This window comes from Bombus fervidus, chromosome 12 (genome assembly GCF_041682495.2).
Source record: "Bombus fervidus isolate BK054 chromosome 12, iyBomFerv1, whole genome shotgun sequence".
Classification (NCBI taxonomy): Eukaryota; Metazoa; Arthropoda; class Insecta; order Hymenoptera; family Apidae; genus Bombus; species Bombus fervidus.
Genome location: NC_091528.1, coordinates 11,032,979 through 11,054,543, shown reverse-complemented (window position 1 = coordinate 11,054,543; position 21,565 = coordinate 11,032,979). Strand labels below are relative to the sequence as shown.

The window sequence follows — 21,565 nt, the reverse complement described above, 5'->3', positions numbered from 1 at the left end:
CCATAAGAAAGAATCGTTTCGTCGTTCATTGACGTGTCAATGTTTTAATTAGATTCGATTTCTTTCTAGTAGATACTCCTGTAATAAGATAACAAAGCGTAGAGTGTCGGAGGAAAACTGTGATCAATTGTTTTGTCGAACGATGTGCGAAAGGATTACGTTGCAGCGTACGATGGAAATGTTATAGCAGAGGTTGAATATTGCAGGTAGATGCGAGTACAAAAGAAGGATCGTTTGTTTTCGTTTTAAATTGCAATTTATTCCATGAAAAAGAAAAACTTAAAAATAGAGATTCGGACAGGCGATCGGAGTATCAGGGGTGAGAAATCATAGATGGGTGTAGGCGAGCGCAGCGTATGGCAATGGTGCAGCAGGTGCGGCGGCAGCGAGGGTAATCGGTGCGGATGCTGCTGGTATGGCCGCGTGCACGGCTGCAGGTACGGCGGCGGTATATGCCAGTGGTGCGGCAGCGAATGTATTGTAGTTCCTAGCTACGACTTGACTGCTCCTAGCAGTTACAATCGGTGCTGGAACAGCAGCGATCGCCGCTGGAGAAGCAATCAAAGGGGCGTGGAGAACTCCGGCAGACGCCACGGCTGCTACGAAGAGAACGATGCACTGTGGAAAGCAATAGATTTGAAAATAAAATTTTTCATTTTCTTTCTATATATATATATATGTATATGTATATGTATTAGGATTTAAACAAAGTCCAGATCATCTGGATCGCGATCAAACCACTTACCGCTGTCTTGATCATTGTTGAGCTTGTGTGTTTGTTTCGGCTGTTGAGCGATGAGTGCAGAATCGTCGAAGCGTCCTCGCTTTATACCAATGTCCGGCGCTGATGGGGTGGTGGACTTACGAAAAGGACGGTGGATACGGGGCTTGCGAAAGTTCCGACCTCCTTGGTGTAGTCACCTTCGTATCAATTTTGTTGGTTGCGGTCGCATTGGAATGCCGGGCGCGAAGCATCGGCCGTTTTCACGCGTTCCCTCGCTCGTTACGGCGCGGGCGCGGACGGCGCGACGCGACGCGACGCGTTCCTCATCCTGTATCGTATTTTCAAACTGCTCGCGTTTGATAGCTATCACTCGCAACAAACGGATCGATCGATTTCGATGACCTTGATCGAAAGAGAAGCACAGGGCGGACACTTCTACGAGTATCACGAAATTACGTAAGCAACCAGACCGAGCAATTGTATAACCCTCTCGACTACGTGCTTGTCCGGTTGGAACGCACAACAAGGTTACAAAGCCGGCTCAGTGATTACGCGGGTCGTTCTGCTTCCCACACGATCTATCTGCAACTACTTTCATCTAGTTTTTCATCATTTTTTATCTAGTCTCTGTCTGTCTGTCTGTCTCTCTCTCTCTCTCTCTCTCTTTCCCTCTCAGCCTCATTTAAATAGTCTACTTTAATAGTCCGACTTCGTTACACATCTAACTCGTACATCCTATTTGGTTTGGTTTAAAAAAATTGTTCGATTAGTCGCGTTTCTGTTTTTTCTCCGATCGTTACATTTCGTTTTCATCGATTCTTTTCCTACTACGCCTCTCACTCGCTCGATCTGGTTACTCGCATCCCTCCTTTGTCTCCGTGTTCGGCTCGCTCTATCTTTCTCTCGGTTACCACAAGGCTGAACACCTCCAAGGCAAAGCAAATGCTTTTTTCTCAAGTTCAAGTTCGTCGAGTCCGGGCGAGACCAACAAACGTTGTTTCCCCTTCGGTCGGGATACAGCTCGTATCTCGACACGGAAGGTACGACAGGCTGACGTTTCACGTTCGTTAATTTCATCGTTATTTCTTGCAATTTGGAATCGGCAAGCGGACGAAAGCTGTATTAAAACTCGCATAATTTCGAATTCGTCCCATGCATCGTCTTTCTCGCTTCTTCACTTTGGCTATTCTTTCTTGACACGATATGAGCGCTGTAGGAGCGTGGGAAGAACAAACGATGCCGCGGATGTTGATAATTATTTCGAGCAGGTTGAAAGACGGTGGTTGTTGTTCGTACCTCGTAGCCAACGAGCCATTAAGCTATCCTCGGATCGTCAATCGTTTTTCGAAGTCGCAAGGACAACGCGATGCTGGAGAAAAGGGGAAAACCTGTTTGTGCTCGATGGAAAAAAGTTGCTCGAACGTAGACTCGAAAAAGAAGGAAATGGCGCGTATTGTTGGGACACGCCTGGTCCCGTGCAACCTTGAAGAAATCCGCGATTCGCCGGTAGTTGGTCGATACACGGGAAAACGTTTGCAGAGAGGCACAAAGGGAGAAGTCGATTGGTCGGACGGTGGAAAAAATTGCGCGTACCAACAAGAAGGAAGCGAGTGTCCCGTTCATGGTCTGCTTCGAAGACCGGCTGTTGCCCTTCGTGGAATACCAGAGACGGGTAAAAGGAACGAGATGTAGAGAGATGGGCAAAAGGAAGGGGGATGTAGAGAGATGAGAATCTTTGTCGCGGTTTCCCCTATATAAGCAGCGTTTCCTCGGGAATTGAGGTATAATCGTCTCAGCTTTTACGTAGTGTATCCACACGTTTCAACCACAACCGACAATGTTCAAAACGGTGAGTGCTGGAGATCGGGTTGCTGGATGTTGCGCGGACGGAAACAGGGTAAGCAAAGGAAGAATCTTCTCTTGATCGAATTTTTGTGAGCGTAGCTGTTGTTCGCTGGATTATTGGCGGTCGCGTTGGCTGCACCGTCGCCCGCTCCTGCACCAGCCCCGGCACCAGCACCAGGTCCGGCACCCTCGGCATCTCTGGTCGCCGCTCCCCTGGCCGCCGCTCCATTGGCTGCACCAGCTCTTCTCTCGAACATCGGAACACCCCTTCTCTACTCCAACTATCCGGCGCCTATTCCCGTTGCTAGTTACGCGCCTGCTTCCTCTTACATTTACAAAGGCTACGTCGTCTAATCTATCTGCGATCGACGAGGCGACATGGATCGATCGAGCGATCGAGCGACTGAACCGAACCATCGAGTAATCAACCAATCGACTCATCTCTTTCTCATCCTGAAAAGATCAATAATCGCATCTCTGTACTTTCCGTGAAGTATCGTTCGTGCTTCGATTCTCCGACAATGTTCTTATACTTTTAGATTCGGTATCAATAAAACTGTTCAAACGCAAAGAGCTTCCTTATTTCCTCGATACGCGTACATGTTTCTTGACGTCCCGTAGTTTACATTTCGACGATTACTTGTTTATTCGTTAATGAATCTATCGCGTACAGCTCGTTACGTGATTCCTCGTTACTCTGTAAATTCAATTATATAAGAATGAACGTAGGCGTGACCACACTCCGAATAATCGTTCTCCACCCACTTATGTCATATAAAAATGTGTGTTCGCGTATTGGAATACGGAGTGGCGCGTGTATGCACTCTTAGGTGAGATCGAACAAATAAGAAATATTCGTTTGGAATAAGATCGGACGAATTAACCGAGCGAAAAGCCTAGCGTGCATTCTTCGTCCGATGATTATTCGAGCTGATGTTCGAACTGCTGCTGTTCGAGTTTGGACCGATTTTACGGGACAACCGTTGCACCGTCGCTTTCTTAGATAAACAACTATCGCGTTCTCCTCTCCTTCGAAGCGAACGTAATACGTGGTATCTCGCGTGGTTCGTCGAGCGTATCGACGAGAGCCAAGCGAACCAAAGCGTCGCTCATTCAAAGCGTAGCGATTTCAATTTAGAAGCGGTGGAACGTGCGACGAAAGATGGTAAGAATGTAGCGGATACGAAGGAAATAGACAACGCGCTATAGAAAAGAGCGGATGAAAATACAAGGGTTGACGGTACAGACGGTCGTTTGAAAATGTCAAACGAGTCGGCGACTGGTCTCGCTATTATATCCCAGAAGAAGAATTCGAGCCAGAAATTCGCCATCGATGACAAGGGAGGAATCGTTGCGTTTTGTTGAAATCGAGCAAGGCCATGGCGGCCTTTTGTTTCTACAAACGACGAATCAATTATGCGGCAACAACAATACCAGAATCGTTACGTAAAAGGTAAATGCAATGTCCTCGCGTACGTCGTGTACTGGATGTGCCGTTCGTGGTTCGCTGCTGCTTCGTCCAATATGCTGTTAATCCGCTAAAGGTTTAACATACACGAATTTTCCGATGAAATCGAGCAAATTGTCTTCGGTGAATATACACCGCGTCACGTTGCGTTTCGAGACAGTCAACGTGTTCCGCTTCGCAATATTCTTGGCACCGCAACACGTGTTACCGTAATAACATCGAGAATGAAATTTTTCTTCGCGTCACCGTGTACCATCGTACGAAAGCGTCTGCTAGGAAAAGGAAGGGGAAATCTACATATAACCGAATCGTTCTATTCTGTTACGACGAACCTCGTTACGTCCCTCGTTACGCTGCATTAGGAGCTAACAGCCGGGGTGCGATGCATTTTCGCTTATATATTAATTTCTATATTCGATATGTTTGCTTCCGTATTTCGATATATTAATATTTCCTACGTATTATCTTGTATTCTTGGTTCGTGTCGTTATTTACAAAATTATTGATTATCCGGGTGCATCCGGCGCTGGCGGCAATGCGATCAGCCTGCATGGTACATCCACCCCTTGGCATCGATCGCACGCTGCAGTTCACCGACCTCTCTGCTTCGAGACGCGATACAATACTTGCACTGTCCCCATTATTGCCCTCTTTTGCCCTTATCTACTACCTCGATTGCTCGTCCCACTCTCTTAACCGGCGTCCATTAAATCGCGGCATTGCTAATTTTAACGAATTCGTTTCACCAAGAGCATTCGACGTATCGATCGTCTACCACAAAGGAGGTTCGATGTTCTCCGCTCGTTACGTCATTAGGAATATATGGTCCGGCCTAAAAAAGAAAAAAAAAAAAAGAAGCGCTTCTTCTACGCGCTCAAGCGCCTTCTCCCTATTCGTGATTCGTGGATTCGCCGTTTGCGAAAATGTATTTTGATCGAAATACGATGGACGTGAGCCGATTAAAAATACGCGTGCGATTCGGGCGAGAGAAATCGAAGTGAATGGTCCGAAAATAACGAAAATGGCGCCGATTGGTGAATCGCGTTTCGGACGAGCAACGTCCGAAAACCGCGTCGGCCGCATTCATCCCGATATCGCGTCCTCGCAGATACGACTCGAACCCTCACGTGGTGGAGAGGACATGCGCGCACCCTCGGCATAGCCGCGACGCTATATAAGAGAAGAACGCGAGTCTCCGAGTCTCAGTTCGCTCACGAAAGCGTGCGAAATACACACGGCAAACCCGGCAATCAACGACAAATTGATAAAACGCGTGTTTGCGATCAACCGTCAAACAAAACTGTTCTTCTGGCACACAAGGATGAACGACTCGAGGAAAGACGGAAAAAGCATCCAGTAACAGTAATAAGAATACAGAACAGTGGGGAACGTGTGAAGATAAAAGATCAACGAAACGCTAGTTTCTCTTCGAAAGCATCGTTTTACGCAAGTATAAGCACAGTGAAACGAGTGTGGAATCGATTAGCCGCACGGAAATTGATCAACCGTGACAGAAAGGGCGCGCATTTGTCATCGTTTAGGCGAAAGACAGCGAGTCAACGAACGAAACTCGCGTTAATTCTGAACGAACGAGTTCTAATCGAACGAAACAAAATTTGCGAGCTGGCTAACCGAACGGTGCAGATTTTTATCCGCGATCTCGATCGAATCGGTGGCTTTCGTAGGTCACTGAGAATGGAGGACACGACTAGATTGACCGATCCGGAAGACGATCGTCGCCGAGAGAACCAAAAGGGCGACGGTAAACGAAGAGTCAGCCCGACCGTGGGTCCTGGTTCTTCGAAACAAGAATTTGGAGACGACGAGTGCAGCACGGACAGTGGTTGCAGCAGCGGTGGAAGTACCGGAAGCGCGGAGAGACTGTCGCGTCGCGGAAGCAGCGAGCGATTATGCCGCGCCACCAGGTCGCCGAGAACCCACTGCTACTTGGACCGACTTCGCGGTCGACCAACTCGTTCTCAGGAGAGACTCTCTAGCATTCAGAGAAGTTCGGAGCGAGTTCGTGCCAAGTCCTCGCGTTCTTGGAGCCCTGGAGACGTTAGAGGCGTTGGAAGAACTTCAGAGTCGCTTTCGTACTCTTCGAGTCCATCGGACGCCCATAGCAGCACCGACAGCGACTCGTTGAAAAGATCCAGCACGGCAGATACTCTTCGAAGAGCGCTTCAAACTCTCAAGATATCCTCCAAGTGGGAAGGGAAGGAGAACAAGCACGCGAAGAAGAGCCCCAAAAGAATCCTACGCAGTCCGGTGTCCTACACGTACGTCAGAGGTCTTTCGGGCCTACCAACGCAGAGGGTTCCAAGGAACATGGCACAGCAATTGACGATGCCCTGTTCCTGTCAAGACACCGTCGGTCTCTACCGATAAGAAGCAATCACGATCGATGGCGATTCCAGTCGAAGCCGGTTCACTCGATTCATCCAAGTTTCATACGTTTTAAACGATACACTCGCTCAATTCCGGTCTCTCTCTCTCTCTCTCTTTATCTCTCTCTCTATCTATCTATCTATCTATCTATCTCATTACCAACGATTTCGAGTTTCGTTGCGCGATCGTCTCGATATTAAATCGCGCAAACAATCGAACGGACCCTCCGCTCTTGGACCATTCTTCGCGTACGAGATGTTTGCTCGCACGATCTACACGAATTCGTAGCCCACGCTTCCGTTTCCGTACTTTCTACTTTTGTCAATCGCGGCCGTTTTCTCGCCGCTGTTTTTTCAAACCTCGACCAAACGAGTGGATCAAAATGTATACGAACCTAGAGCGATACGAGCGAAATAATTGTAACGGGCGTCGAAGAAGGTTCGGCGAACGTAGAGCGTTTCGCATCTTTTCGCTCTCCCAGAAACTTCGAGGAAAGCAAATCCGGCGCGCTTCTTCCTCCGTCGAGATTTTCTTTCGTTCGAGACCGATCATATATTTGGTCGGTCGTCGGTCGCTAGGGAGAGAAGAAGGCGAAAAGTGCGGGAAAGTTGCGTTCGTCGACGTGCAAGTACATTGCGTTTTAAATTGTTGGTCTCTTATTCGTAAACGAGATAGATCACGTAGACAGAACGTAGCCGTGTAAGCATGTATGTACCTACCTTTTGTAGCAAACGATTAGTACACTCGATAAAAACATGTACAATAGCGATACCAATTACGTTACACGCCAACGAATTCCATAGTTGACGATTAATTTGGCGATCCGTTTCGATCGCAAGCGCGAAGAGGAATAAAATAAGATGGATCGAACGTTCGAACGTTAGGTACCGATGCGATCGGTCGACGATCCGTCTTACGAATGCAGCTTCTTTGTCGAATTCGCAACGAAGCACATCATTCTCGATGCGCTTCTATCGAAACGTCGTTTCGCGAAAAGGTATTATATGGTGGCGAAACCGAGGTCGGTTATCGCGATATACGAGTCAATTACGTGTGAACGCGCCGAGATCGCGCAACTCTGGTGCTTTTTTTTTTTTTAATAAGGAACGAACGGATTGAAAGGATCGTGGAAAGAATCGAAACGAAACGTTCGCGATCTCGCGCGATCTTTATCGCTAACCGTCCGACGTAACGTTCGGTCGTGAATATTTCAGATAGATTAGAATTACTTGTTCGTTAAGGATACTTTTAAAACATATCACGATTCGCAAATGGTATCGTGAGCTTCGTTCAGCGCAATCGTTCGCTCGAGACTAGCAAATTCGAGTGTGTGCGTGCTACGGCGAGACGTTAAACGAGTTTGTAAAGTTTCTGTTCCTTCTTTCGCAAGGCCTGCTGTGCTAACAGACGCTTGGCGAGTGTCGCGATGAAAAAGGAGCGGATCGTTCTGTTTTCGACCTCGTTTTCGTTCCAGTTTCATTCTCACGCGAGACGAGAATAACACGGACAATAACGATACTCGAAAGACGGACGCCGGTGAGTCGAACGGTTGCGGCGAAACGAATCCGAACGAAACCATGGCGAAGGGAAATCTTTTTCTTAAACTAACGTCGAAAGTTCTCATTTACGTGAAGGCGAACGTAATCGCGGAACGTATACGCGATCTTTCAGTGCCTTGTAAATATCTACCGCGTGAGTTATATGGTATGTCGCGAAAAAATTGGCACACAGATGTACGATATCTTGCGACGAGAGAAAAATAGAACGCTAACACACGCCTAATAAATGTCTTCGCGAATTCGAATTCGCGTATGCGCGATGATTCTCGCGCGAAAATACAAGAAGAGAAAAAAAGCGAGAACGATAGAATATGCGAGAAATGCAGATTCTCAGGACTGAATATTTTATATTAAGTATTACCTATGTCGATACTACACGTAGTTTACGTTTCAAATAAACGTTTTTCATTCATACCGACGTTCACATTTATAGCCTTCCCGTTTACCATTAACATCCTCCGGCTATTTTATCCTCTTACGAATTACGCTCTTTACTCGAATTATCCGAAACAGAGATTTTCCCGAAGGATGAAGTTAAATCGAGCAACAACAGCCGACACCGCTATTGCGTTTGCTTGGAAATAATTGACAGGACGGAAGATTTCCGTTCTCGTGTCCGGAGCATGTCGTCGGAGAAACAACGTCGTTCCGGCCGATCTGTACGCAACGTGCTCGTACCGGAACACGATTCGCGGAAAGACGTGGAAACATGGAAGGACGTCCCTGGTCCGTTTATAGCTACGGCCATGACAGAATCAACGAGTGACCCACTTGCAGGGGTTTGCACCCCCGTGACGTCACTCGAGGCAAGCGACGCCATTCACGACCCTTCTTTGACCCAGATCGCTGCTAGTGTCGTCCCTACGAAATACCATAGTTCATTCAAGGATCGCTTTAAGGATACCTTGTCTTTACCTGAACGCGTGGAAATTATTTTTCTTTGTCCTCCTCTCTTTATTTCCTCCCCCCTTCCCCCTTTATTCTCCTCGTTTTCGATTTAACCAGTTGCTTAGAAAAATCTTTCTTCCGTTCGTCTCTCGTTTTACTTTCCTATTCGTATTTCGAGACTCGCTATCTTTTCTTAGACTCGACGGAACGCAACCGATTTTCAAGAAGACCGGAAAAAGACGACTGGAATAGCCGAAACCGAAATACGCGTTGCTTTTCTGCGAAAAAGTGGAGGGAGGAGGGTGGGGGGCTACTAGATGGTGGTAGCTAGGGCGACGATCGCTGATTTCGTGAGTCGCGTCGTTCCTTTTTCTCAGTCCGTTTGTCCTAGTTCTCCTTCCAAACTAGTGACGTCACTGACGTCATTGAGAAGGCCGTCGACAACGCGTCCTAATTCCGAGCTTGCGATTGAATAAATCTGGTTGCAGCTTGTCTCTATCCTTCGAACTTGGAATCCTCGCGCGCGCGTTCCACTGTACGCAACTGTACTCTGCGTACACACGCCATGCGTCGGGCCGTTGTTTCGTACGTGAAATTAGAGACACGCGCATCCGTAGGAATGGTGGCGTTTGGCCGTTTCTCGGATTTTAATCGCCAGATAAGGAGCTTTTGGGAGAAGCTGATCGTCAAACGGTGCGCAAAAATGAATCAATCGGAACCGGGACAATCGAATATTCGCCGCGCTCCGCACCACCCCATTCAGCCTTCGATCTAGTCGCGCGGCGAGAAACGTACGGCCGGGTCGTTGCGCTTCGTCGATGACGTTGGATATTACGTCACGTCGTCATGACTACCGTCGTCCCGTTGTCGATCTCCCGCTCTGGCGAACTCCGCGAAAATTGGGGCTTCGACCTCGAATTAGGTCAGCGTTGTTCCACTTCGAGTCGCGCCTCGCACCTTCGCTCCCACCGAATCTAGACGAAACGACCGGTGACCGCGGAATATCTCGCGTCAACTCACCTTTTCATCCACGAACTCCGACTTTTCGCCTACCGAGCCATCTTTCTCGTAAACACCGATCTGCAAAATCGGCAACGTCGTTCGTTCGTCGATCGCTGCTACGCGATGTACGCGGTTTATCTTAAATGAAATATCGTGGTTCACGGGCAAACAGCTACGAGACTATTCATAAAGGTACTATTCACGACGACTAGATAACGCATTTCTGATTCTTTGAGTTTCGATCGCGTTACTGGTACGTTAGCTTTTGTCTCGGTGTTTCCTGAACGACGAAACGTCGTCGGAACAAAACGCAACGTACCGATAACACGGTAGTATCACGTAACCTTTGTTCGACTTTTAAAAATTCTAAAAAGAACTTGGAAATTACAAAATGTGCAAAAGACATCGAAGATCTGGCTAGATATTGCCCGTCTTCGCTTTCTGGTTGGACCTGATCGAACTGGTTCCTGCCATTTTTGCCTACTTTACCTTAAGATATTTCTTTTCAGACATTGAAATAGATGGAAAGATCGACATCTACCTGTTTAGGTATCTTTGCCTGCGATCTTTTCTTGTAATAATGATATTTAGAAGATAACGTCGTTGTTACAGGCGTTTCGAAATGACGGAATTCTAGGGGAAGGGAGAGAAAGACGGAGCCAATAAAGGCACAGTGGCGTAGAATCATAATGTAACCATATTATTTCTTTCAACGTAACACAGTATTATTATCATTATCATCATTGTTACAACAGCTGTTTGAATATTCCCGGCGTAGTAGCGTAGACCATCGTGGACCATTATTTTCTATTCTTAGGTATGGTAGTAACAATCGTAACAACGATATCGGTAACAACAACAATAATAATAATAAGAATAATAATAGCAATAGTAATGATAATTGTCATAATCGTAATCATCAATTATATTAATTATGATTATAGTAATATTTATCAGCCGGTAATACGTATCATTCAAAGATTACGATGCTTTCTTTACGCACGATACATAGGCACAAGTGTGCGCGTTGAAGCGTTTGAGTTTGATTCGTCGATCGGATTTCTGATACAACGATCGAAAATATTGTCAAAAGTGTTACTTTCACGGGACAAAGATACAATATTTCAAAGATAACGACAAACTTTCGTATCTAGAGGCACTATCGTTCACGTGTTTCGTTTCTCGTCGATGTCATTTTCACAAATTCTGTCAGATACATCGTATATCCCCAAAGGTTCTCCCTTTGTTCTTGAAACAACGAGCGAGAGAAACGAACGAAAGAAAAAGGCAAAATGGGTACAATATAATCGCTTAAGGCTTAAGATTACGAATCGATAGAAAATCGGACGTTCCTTTAAGTGTAAAAAGTTTCGTGAAAATTCGAAAGATTGTAAGGAAACTATAGTAGATAGTAACGGATAAATATCTCGCGATTCGCCACGAACTTTATTTATTTTAGCCGTTCGAGACGTATCGCTCACTCTTCGCCGCTATCCCAACCGAACAACGTTTTGCTTCTAGAAGAAAGTTATACACGATTGTGTTCGGTTTCTTCGCTTGATCTGTTTCGTTTCGTTCGCTTCGTTTTCACGTTCGTATTTACGTTCACGTTCACGTTCGCGTTCGTATTCGTTTTGTAGATATTGAAAAGCGTAATAGTAACAGTAGCGGGTAACAGAACGGTGCTACGGCGTTCAAAAGAGCTTCGTGCTTGGAAACCAATCGTAACGCTTATCGTAGGTAGCTGGCAGCCTTTTCTCACGCGAGATTGCCTACAATATCGTGTACGATACAATAGCGTGATTCGCTACGCAAATGTGCCACTACGTACGAAGCGATTTGAACGACAATTTTTGCCAGGACCAACGACTCGGTTCTCGAACATGGCCGCGAGTAGATGATCGTCCAAGATTTCATCAGCAGAGCCGACTGATCGATCTGCGCTCGGGCCGTTGCACGTTCTTTATGCACGTTCTAAAAGAAATTGACAAATTTTACTAAATGTACGTGACTGTATCGATGTAACACATTCGAGATCGACGATTTACATCATTCGCGGAATTTTTACGCAATCTGAGAGACGTTCGAAAGTGAAAAAAAAAAAAAAAATGCACAGAATGCGCGTAATGTTGAAAAATATCTTGTCAACATTCATCGATCTCCAATGTATCAATTTAGTAGGTATTATCAATCGTTAGCGTAAATATTAGATGCGGGTAATAGAAAATCTGTCCGTCCACCGTAACCGACGAGATGCAAAAGAAGCGAAAACGATAAATATCCATATTAAATCTCGACAGTTACTGGGATGCGACAATCGCTGTAATAAAATATAAATCGAACGACAATTTGATTACTTATTAAGAGCAGATAGTTGATCGATTCTTATATGGATTTGAAAATTGAAAAACTTTTGCACAAATTTAATCGTATCTTAACCCACGCTAGGGTTAAAAATATCAACGAAGCATTGCCTTCTATTATACGAAAATCTCAAACGGACGATTAGTATTTGCAAAAGCGGTACGAGACGTATGCATGTCCATGGCGGTCGCAAGACGCTGCCAATAAAATCACATGGAAGTGCAAGGAATCAAAGTTCGTTGCAACTGTTACAAAAAGAGCAGAAAATTCGTTGTTCATGCGCAACTATTTGTTACAGTATCAGAGTTTCAATACCAACAAGTTTTTCTCTGTCAAATTTGAGCAACTTACCCATCTTATTCACTGAGTACCGGTAGCAGAGACCTTACGCGACAATTAGATTAAGAAAAGATAGGATTAGCTCGTGATTTCGCGAAAGTTCTCTCTTAAACTATACGTATAGTAACATATTTCCATCGATTTTGAAACGATTCAATAAGAAATCACAAGATAACGAGGTTTGTCTACTTACAGTTCGATGCTCTGAATGGTAGATGTGGGACACGTGATATCCACTTTAACGTGACAATGCTTGTGACACTTCATTTGACAGTCTCTACACTCGTAACCCTGCTTGCCCAATCTTCGCGCAAGCGTTCGCTTACACACCTCGCATACGGTTCCACTGAAACGAAACGACTCGTCTGACTCCACGCTAATTTCATTCTTAACGCGATTTTTTCGCAATTCGATAGAATACGACGCGCCTCTTGGATGTTAAATAATTTTCAAATATATCGCTGGCACATGACGAAACGACGCGATAAATAAATTTTAAATAATATTATTGTTAGAAAGATTCTTTGAAATGTCGCCCTTGCAGTATAAAGTGGAAAATCTACCTGGTTGAAAGCTTTTACGCAACAACATATATACGTAATGCTGTGTTCCACGTTAGCTTACCCAGCCATATGTTTCGCTATGAAAGTGTGATCGTTGAATATGTGAAGCTTCGTGCCTTTCTTTCGCCATTTGCTCTTTTGTGCGAGCGACAATGGTACTAGGTAATGCCTGAAAATAACAAAAACGAATATGTCGAATATGATTCGTTCAGCGTAACCGAAAACATAAACCGTAGAACGAACTTACTTTTTAATACCATTCTCGAGAGTCTCGAGAACTAAAGTGGAAGCCTCGTTAACGTAAGTTCTGGTCGACGCTCCGCTTATACCGGATGCTTCGCTCAAACTCGATCTCCTCGAATGCTCTTCCCTCCCTGGTATCGATAAACGAACTATAAAATTCAAGCGAAACAATCGTTTGCATCTCACGTTACGTTAGTCGCGTGTCAGCGTTATTGGCACGGGAAATATCATATTGGCAGTGGCGTTAGCGTTGTAACGTTGGCGTGCGGTGTATCTTATACTTTTGTCGGCTGATCGTTTTACGAAGCTCCGTAAAATGCGCGCTACTGCTGTTGCTCGTTGCATCATCGCTATCGGGATGATCGTACTTACCAACGTTGCGTACCACGCACGGGATTCGTGTGCAAAACAAACAAGTAGAATTTTATAACTAAAGACTCGGTGTACTAGAGGGAAGAGGCACTAAGTCTGTTCTAAATCAGGAATCGTTTCACGGGCGTAATGTATACTCGTGAGCAAACATACCCGAGCCAGGATCACGCGCTCTGTCCGCAGATATAGATCTGGAGTGTTGATCCTCGTGGTTAGCATCGCCTTCCGGTCCGACCGATCTGCTTCTCGTCTTCGATCGACTCAGTCGTTTCTTTATCGTTCCAAAGAAATCTCGCCTTTTTCTTCTCGTTCTACCCCTTTCTACGATCAAATAAAGAGGCATGATTTAAACCAACTGTAGCAATTTTATGCGAAAGCTGGAAACCTCTTGATACTTATGAATGGAAGAGTACGCAACGATAAACAACAGAAACGATAAAAAAAGAAAAGAAAGAACGGGATACCTTCGGAATTGGAAGAATTCGGTGTGCTTTCTGGTCCCGACGTCACGCTCGTATCTTTCGGTCCATGCTGAAACGAATGAAAACAAAAGGTTTACAAACAGATGGTTAAGGTCGCGATTGTTTCACAAGCATCGTTATAGACTTTTTAGAAGGTTTCTTTTCGAATCGACTGTAACGTAATTAGCGAAAACGTGAGAACGCGAAGTTAGAACGGCGCTGCGTTAAGAATAGGACAGAAACGATCTCGTGACAACAAGAATAATTACCTCCGGAGAGATTTCCTGCCAGTTTCCACTTTCCGTCAGGGCGACCTGTGGAATTAGTAAACACACGCCACTCAACTGACGATAATTAGCGTTCTCGTAAAACACAAGGCTGCCTGATATCCAATTGGTTCATAGATGCAAGAAGGACGTAAAAGGGAGACCGGCCATGAAAAATTAAACAGGAAATGGGATCGTTCGAACGAAAGGAATATTATAAATACCCGTGACTTTCGATGCTGGAACGGAGAATGGGCGTAAAATAAGGAGGATCTAAAAAAAATGCTGATAAAATACGTGCGGGGAATTTACAACGATGATCACGCCGGTGACGACGAGGGTGAGAGGACACGATGTCAAGCAATGGCTTACCTTAACCACCTGCCGCTCTGGCTGCTGCAAAAGAAAAGACACAACAAAAACAAAAATAGACTATAGTCGATAGGTGTTAGTAAATGGAGTAAAATTTGCATAGGTCTCGTAATTGCATTCAACGTGCAGATTCATCGAGCGTACCCTTTGCTGGCTGTGCACGATCAGAGTTCCTTTGTTCCCGTTGCTTTGTCCAGTTCTGTAAGGCGAATCCACCACGTTGCCGTTCGTCAGATAGTCTGGAAATTACATTTGGTCGCTCAAAATATCTAATCGTTTAGAGGGAAGAACGGAAGGAGGTTTACGACTTTCTACGTCCATCATTCCACCAAGCATTCGTCATTTCGTTTACCAGATAAGTTTTCGCGTGCCTGGCAACGCGATCGCGATTATGCAAGCATATTGCATACACTGTCATCGTGATTTGCCAGGTTCGCTTCACTGGTAGTCGAAATAACTTCGAAGAATCGTCGATCGTAAGAAACTCGGACCGAGAAGTGAGCGTACAATCGTTTCGTATCGTGCTAGAGGAACGTTAAAGCGAACGTTAAGTAACGGAGTTGATAGAAGAAGGGAGACAGGTAGAGAATTCTATACGTGTACATACGAGTAAACATAGGTCATGCGAATTATTACATGGCAGTGGAAAGTACAATCCGGTACTAGAGATGCAGGCACGCGCACGAGAGGGAGAGTTCGTGTCGCTGCTAGTACGAACAACGAATAAATACCATCTACTCTATAGTTGTAGAAGAAAAAAACAGGATCTACGTTGCGTTAAAGTACACAGTGAAACGTAACATCGTTTCGGCGAGATCATACGTGGCGAGAGTTGCGATGAAACTGTTTTAAGTACGATTCTTAAAGGGGAGTGACATCACTAATCATCGCTATGTTTTCACACTTGTGAACACGAACGCAATGCCTTTCAGATAAAGTAATTGGTAATTACCCCCTTCGGGTTGAACGGTAGAGTCGTACAAGATAAGTGTGCTGTTACCATTGTTGTAATTTAGACTATTGTCGCTGATGAGATTTGTCGGGGTGTAGGTACGAGGAGTCGGTGACACCGGCTTTATCGTCTCCTTCACCTTGTAAGGTTTGCTCCCAATTTGAGGCACCTCCGCGCCCTCGATGAATAGAAACTGAGAAAAGAGAGGACAGACAGCGAAAGAGAGAGGATAGAAAAGGGAAGAAAACAATGAAACGGCGTAGCAAATAAAGAATTTCGTTAAATTACACCGCGTACTGGCGTTCGTGTCGCTCTTTTGCTTACCTCTACGGTCAGAGTGCCGGTGATATCTTCCTCTTCGTACGGTCGATTTTGAAGAGGTATGATCTGTCTCTGACTCGGATTTGCGAGCAACTCGTCGATACCGACGATACCCAAACCTAAGAATCGTTGGGATTTATTTACGCGATCGTAGACCTCCAGCAGTACCTCCGACGTATTACGATTAACGTCGCTGCAAATTATGAACGATCGTGAGATTCAAGCAGGTAGAAGGGTATATTTTGGCTGTTGTTTCGTCGGAAAAGAAGAAATAGAGAAATCGATCGATTTCGATGACGACGACTCCGCGTCGAACCGACGCGTCGCGATGTTTCGCTCTGAACGACTTACAATAGAAATGCTTCGTCCCACAATGGGTTTCGAGCATCCTTCTTGACGGACGTTTGATTTTTCTGCGGTGGTTCGTCCAATTCAACGACGCAATACGGTTCTAAAGCACCTTGCTCGCCGCCTAATTCCGTCGCTTTCACCACCTTGACGAGCAGCCTTCTGTCACTGGCAATATACTGATTTTGTGTCGGTGTTGGACTTTGAGTTTGAAGTCGTTGTCTGGAGGCTCGAAGCGAACCGCTCGACGTCGTCTAGACGAATGAATTATTCGTTATGTAGAAAAGGGACCGCGTATCTGAGTCGTTTAAAAATAAATTTACCACGTTGTCGTAATGCATAGGCATCGAAAAGCTGTGTTGCGTGGTCGCCGGTTCCCTCCATAACCGTGGACAGCTCGGATATTGGAACAAATTCAGATGAACATTGGTCCCCCTTAACGCGCCTATTACGATTTCCGTTACGACTTCCTGCAATTGGCTCTCGTCCAGATCTTTCTTTATCGTGCCTACTTGGGCCAGCGAGACTTTCACCTAACGCAAAGGCGAAAGTACAAGGATAACGAGAGATATCACGAAGCCGCTGGTTGCAAAAATAACGTAAAAATATGATACAAACGTCCGGCCAACCGTCGCATTTCAAGTCTAGCAGAAGCTTCTCGGTGATGCAGATGACGTTTAATCGGGCACGGAAACGATTTACGTTTACGCGATAGTGGCTGACTTCGAGTTTATCAGCTTTCCGGCGAGATGCTTTTAACTGTAACGCTGGAGTTGCTTCGCAATCGCACGTGATCGTCTGAAACGAAATAAACGAGATGACCATACTTGAAACGATCCTTGACACAGAAAATATGTGACGAAAGAATATTTCATACGTACCACGTCATCCTTGGAGTCGCACTCGCAAAAGATGTTAGAGAGATTCGGTGGATGTGTTTCGGGTAAAACTCGAACGAACTCGACTCCGACTCCGTGCTACGAGTAACGAGAAAACACGAATGAAAAACGCATTTTTCCGTGACGATCGAAGAATTAAAAGGGGCTTTGTTTTTCATTTTTTTTTTTTTATTTTAAATAGATTCTAGTCGATGTTATCGCGGAGTTGGTTGGTAGAAAATTAGCGGGTCAACGATAAGCGCGTGTAACTCGACGAGCCTGAAACACGATTTCTAGGGCCTCGTCGGTAAAATTGTCCGACGGCATAGCGCGAATGGGTTAAGCCGGTGTTTTTGTTGCTCGTGAAGAAGATCCTTCCTCGAATCTTCTCTGATTCGTTATTTCTCCGGTCACTGTCTCTCGACACGGTGAAAGATATTCACGAGACAGGACCACGAGCAATCCTAACGAAGCAGATGTTTTTTCGATGTCGAGAAAATCATATCGTTATGATAGAACGGTAACGCCGATGAGAGGATCGAACGGATGAGAATATCGGCTCACCTCGTCGACGGAGTTGCTGGTAAAATCATTGAGAGAGGCGACCCAAGCGGCCAGGAGTTGATCCAAAATCGCTGGATCTGAGTAGAGCCAAACGATGATCTCGTTGACCCAGCGTACGGCATCCGGGTCGGCCCCGGTGGCGGTCGGCAAATTCAAACTTTTGCTACTTCTTGCGGGGCTGATGAGAACACCGGACGACTTTCTGGTGAGACGTTTGCGTACAGGAGGCGTCGGTGGAACGTAAGAGGACGGCGACGAGCCGATACCGGAAGTTGGACTGGTACCGCCACCGGAAGAATGAGGGGCGGCTGCGTGCGATCCGGAACCGGCGCTGCCGCCACCACCTGCCCCGGCCCCCGAGGATACCGAACCCGATGAAACGATTTTTTGCTTGCCAAGCGAAAGTAACTTGCCTCCACTACCGCCGCCACCACCTCCACCACCGGCAGTACCACCACCACCACCAGCACCACCAGCACCAGCACCACCACTGACACCGACGCTATCACCGTGAACGATATGGCCGTCCTTGGCGGTAACTATTGCCCCAGAACCGAGCTCGTTTAAAACGAATCGATTGTAAACGTATTTGCCGACACACAGTACCACTAATCCGAACAACATCCAGCCAAATATCAGCATCGATAACGTATCCATGGTCGTATCACCAGCTGAGTCGAAACTGCATATCAGATCGTCCACCCGCTCGGCCAAGTCGGCCATATTGCCCCATCGTTCGGCCAACCAAGTCCAATTGGATTCCAAAAACATTCTTTTCTATTTTCACCCGCTAGCGAACAGCGCCCCACTACTACCGTATTACAAGTTATTAATAGATCTTGCGTATACCCTGGGCCCCCAGGACTACGGCACTGTCTCCGTCTTGATTTTGCCCAACGACCGCCTCTCAGCAGTTTTCCTTTCCCTGGGTCACATCGATGTCGATCGTCGACTCCTTCGCCCGTAACGCACTTTTCCACGATCTCGCGACGCTCCCCTTTTTCCCGCGTTTTTAACTTGATCTTTTACCTGTCGATAGACGTCGAGACTCGTGCTTTAAGAGCTTTCGGTGATTCGTGCTGTAGCCGACGCGGACGAACGATTGCTCGCGATCGTGGTCAAAGATCGACGATTCTTCTTCTCTCCGATTAATTCTGAGTCTTTAAAAATTCCATCTCGACACCTGCACGGTCTTATCGTCACCATTAACAGCGTGATCACTGCGACGAGCGTGATCACTGTGATCGTGATAGTAATCGTAATTGTTCCCACTTTGCCAAGTCGTACGCACGTTCGATTTCATTGCCGCCTCCGCACGCTGAAACAGCAATGATCGATCGGTCAATGGACGTACGCCGGACCGAAACTGTATACATATTCTTTTCGTTAGAGCATCGTGTACGATCGTTTATCGATCAGACTTTGCAACTAATCTCAGACCGATAGCAGCAATTATGTACACGAGATTCCAAAATTGATAACATACGTGGGAAGAACGTCGTGGATACTGAGAATTAGATAAGGTATAATTTTGTATTTACGTGTACGGACAATGATATAGTTTTCCCTTACCAGTGTTTCGTCATCGAATGCGTCATCTCTCGCGATTCGCGGATCGCGTCATCTCCTATTCGTGTTGTGGCGGAGCTTCGTGGCAGACCTCGTCGAGCGTCTGAGACAGACACGGTGAACGCGTTGCTCGATCAATGATCGACCACTGGCTCGTGGATCTAGTGACACGCGTGATTTCTGCTCGCTACCTCGTTCGCTCGAACTCGTTTTGATCTGTCAATGTTACACGAATGTCATGAATACAAATAATTTTCAAACGCGAAACAAATATTTGATCGATATTTCCCTAGTCTACGTGGTTCGTGCTGATCCGAGAAGCGTCCATCGACTTTTTCGGACGAATTAAATAAATAAATTAAATTATTTTCGAGCGCGCGAGAGTCAAAGAATCTATCCGCGTTGTTGGCGTTCGATGTAATTATAAGAAAGTTGCTGGTTCGATACACGAGAGAACGTGTACGATATTCAAGTGACACACGCGATATATAAACCTATTCGTATTTCAGCGCGTCAGACGTAGTACACACGTGAAATTATGCATACCGATCCTCTGACTTTAAATCTCACAGAACTTATTTTCTATGGAGAACGATGAACGTACAACGAAACGGGCGAACCAGATTACGAACCGGTGTGCTAATTTGCCACGGTTCCACGACTTTCCATCGATCCGAGTGGTCGAGACAACCGGCACGTTGTCTACGGCTACGGAACGTTTCGATGGTGTCTCGTAACGCAATCGATTTCGTTCTCTCGCGATGCTTTAACAGCTTCCATCTGTTTTCGCTTTCGACGATCACGCGTTATTATGCACTGACGGATCGACCAAGACTACACAGTACGTAGTACTTCAGTTAAATCGTTGTTTCGCCTAAGACTCCAGCACGCGGTAGTTCGCTCTATAATCGTACATGGATCGCCGTTCCTCTGATTACTCGTACCGTGATTATCGTCACTGTACAGTATATATTCGATCGTCGCAACGTGTATCTTTCATTCGTTTGCCGGTGATTTTGCCACGGTTCCGTGCGCCCACGTCTCGTCGTCTCCAAAAGTCTCACTGTGACGCGCGTCTCTCCCTTTCCGCTCCTCAATCGCCGCAACGCGTGGTCGTTCGTGGTCCGCAAGGCGCAAGCGCGTTTACTTTGCCGCATCTACCTTTATGACTTTCGTTTCTTTCGTTTCCTCCAGTCACCTATACCGCGCGATACCAACAACGGTTGACCTCATTTTTCCCGCCCGGCTAGTTCGAAGCGAGTTTCACGGTCGTTCGCACGTTTTCGACAACTTCCGTTGTCGCGCGACCAACGTGTTCGAAACGGGTACCTGCGGTAGTATCTGCTCGCAGGTCCCGCGATCGAACTAGCGAGTAGAGAAGCGGCGAGAAAGAGAGAAGGCGCGGCGTAGACGAAGTGACCGGGGCGCCAGTCGGCGACAGGCGATCTCCTCCGGCGAGTCGGCGGCACGGTGTCGCGACGGCAAACACCACGGCGAACGGTTACGTTCCTACTACAAACTTAGGTCGATCCAGGCGCGCGTCGCGCTCTCTCCATATACTCTTTACGCCTTATCGATCCGCAACGAACCGCGAAACACCCATAGGTCGCACCCATGGCTCCTACGTGATACGCGGCTCTCGTACCTATGTGTGAGTCTATGAAACGAGTAGTCGTAATCGGAAACGCCGTGACCGCGATCGGCCACGCTAAGTATCCTTCCTCCGTGATATCCTGCTGTTTTATGCGTCGTTCGTTCTTTCCCCTCCTCTAGGCCCCTTCTAGTCATCCCTCGACTCCATATCCTTTTCCCATCGGTACATACTCTCTCTCTCTCTCTCTCTCTCTCTCTCTATCTATCTATCTATCTATCTCCCCTCTCCCTTTACATCATATTCTTGGACAAGTGACGCATCGTTGCTATAGTAAGTAGCGAACGATCGAAAATCACCGACGAGGAGTGGAATCGATGTATGCGATTATCGGTGACCTGCATGGAGCGGAGTTCATCCAGTGCAAAATCGTGCGCGAGTTTCTCGAGAGCATGGTTTAAGTCGTTGCTTACCGATAGATAAGGATT

At 46.3% G+C, this 21,565-nt stretch overlaps 4 protein-coding genes across 11 annotated transcripts; 2 read left to right on the top strand and 2 right to left on the bottom strand.

The window, feature by feature from the left end:
* Positions 1-233: 233 nt before the first annotated feature.
* On the bottom strand, positions 234-900 carry LOC141445861 (uncharacterized). Its single transcript, XM_074111993.1, has 2 exons — positions 746-900; positions 234-618 (listed from the first exon to the last, which is right to left on the bottom strand). Exons 1-2 carry the CDS (start codon positions 758-760, stop codon positions 328-330), a joined length of 306 nt encoding a protein of 101 aa, XP_073968094.1. The 5' UTR covers positions 761-900; the 3' UTR covers positions 234-327.
* A 1,579-nt stretch (positions 901-2,479) lies between these two features.
* On the top strand, positions 2,480-3,140 carry LOC141445862 (uncharacterized). The gene is made up of 2 exons (XM_074111994.1): positions 2,480-2,573; positions 2,669-3,140. The coding sequence occupies exons 1-2, from the start codon at positions 2,562-2,564 to the stop codon at positions 2,921-2,923; spliced, it is 267 nt and encodes an 88-aa protein (XP_073968095.1). The 5' UTR covers positions 2,480-2,561; the 3' UTR covers positions 2,924-3,140.
* A 1,758-nt stretch (positions 3,141-4,898) lies between these two features.
* Positions 4,899-8,402, top strand: LOC139992868 (uncharacterized). The gene has a single exon (XM_072014133.1). It carries the CDS (start codon positions 5,733-5,735, stop codon positions 6,423-6,425), a length of 693 nt encoding a protein of 230 aa, XP_071870234.1. The 5' UTR covers positions 4,899-5,732; the 3' UTR covers positions 6,426-8,402.
* A 2,151-nt stretch (positions 8,403-10,553) lies between these two features.
* Positions 10,554-21,291, bottom strand: LOC139992658 (uncharacterized). Of its 8 annotated transcripts, none has more exons than XM_072013744.1 (18): positions 20,431-21,291; positions 19,490-19,702; positions 17,918-19,235; positions 17,357-17,452; positions 17,094-17,273; positions 16,799-17,008; positions 16,479-16,729; positions 16,131-16,320; positions 15,807-15,999; positions 14,999-15,093; positions 14,855-14,878; positions 14,486-14,530; positions 14,220-14,286; positions 13,909-14,076; positions 13,388-13,532; positions 13,202-13,309; positions 12,771-12,923; positions 10,554-11,848 (listed from the first exon to the last, which is right to left on the bottom strand). In XM_072013744.1, the coding sequence occupies exons 3-18, from the start codon at positions 18,686-18,688 to the stop codon at positions 11,791-11,793; spliced, it is 2,754 nt and encodes a 917-aa protein (XP_071869845.1). In that variant the 5' UTR covers positions 18,689-19,235; positions 19,490-19,702; positions 20,431-21,291; the 3' UTR covers positions 10,554-11,790. The 8 variants fall into 8 exon arrangements, with proteins under 8 accessions (XP_071869845.1, XP_071869848.1, XP_071869847.1 ...); XM_072013747.1 differs by lacking the exon at positions 20,431-21,291 and adding an exon at positions 12,590-12,622; XM_072013746.1 differs by lacking the exon at positions 20,431-21,291 and having other exon boundaries at positions 13,388-13,514.
* Positions 21,292-21,565: the final 274 nt, after the last annotated feature.

Excerpts from the sequence above, each read along its gene's own strand:
- LOC139992868 (XM_072014133.1), top strand. The coding sequence starts at position 5,733 with ATGGAGGACACGACTAGATTGACCGATCCGGAAGACGATCGTCGCCGA.
- LOC139992658 (XM_072013744.1), bottom strand. The coding sequence starts at position 18,688 with ATGTTTTTGGAATCCAATTGGACTTGGTTGGCCGAACGATGGGGCAAT. Across the intron at positions 17,453-17,917 it reads CCAGCAACTCCGTCGACGAG|CACGGAGTCGGAGTCGAGTT; the intron begins GTGAGCCGATAT and ends CGTTACTCGTAG. Across the intron at positions 14,531-14,854 it reads CAGAGCGGCAGGTGGTTAAG|GTCGCCCTGACGGAAAGTGG; the intron begins GTAAGCCATTGC and ends CTAATTCCACAG.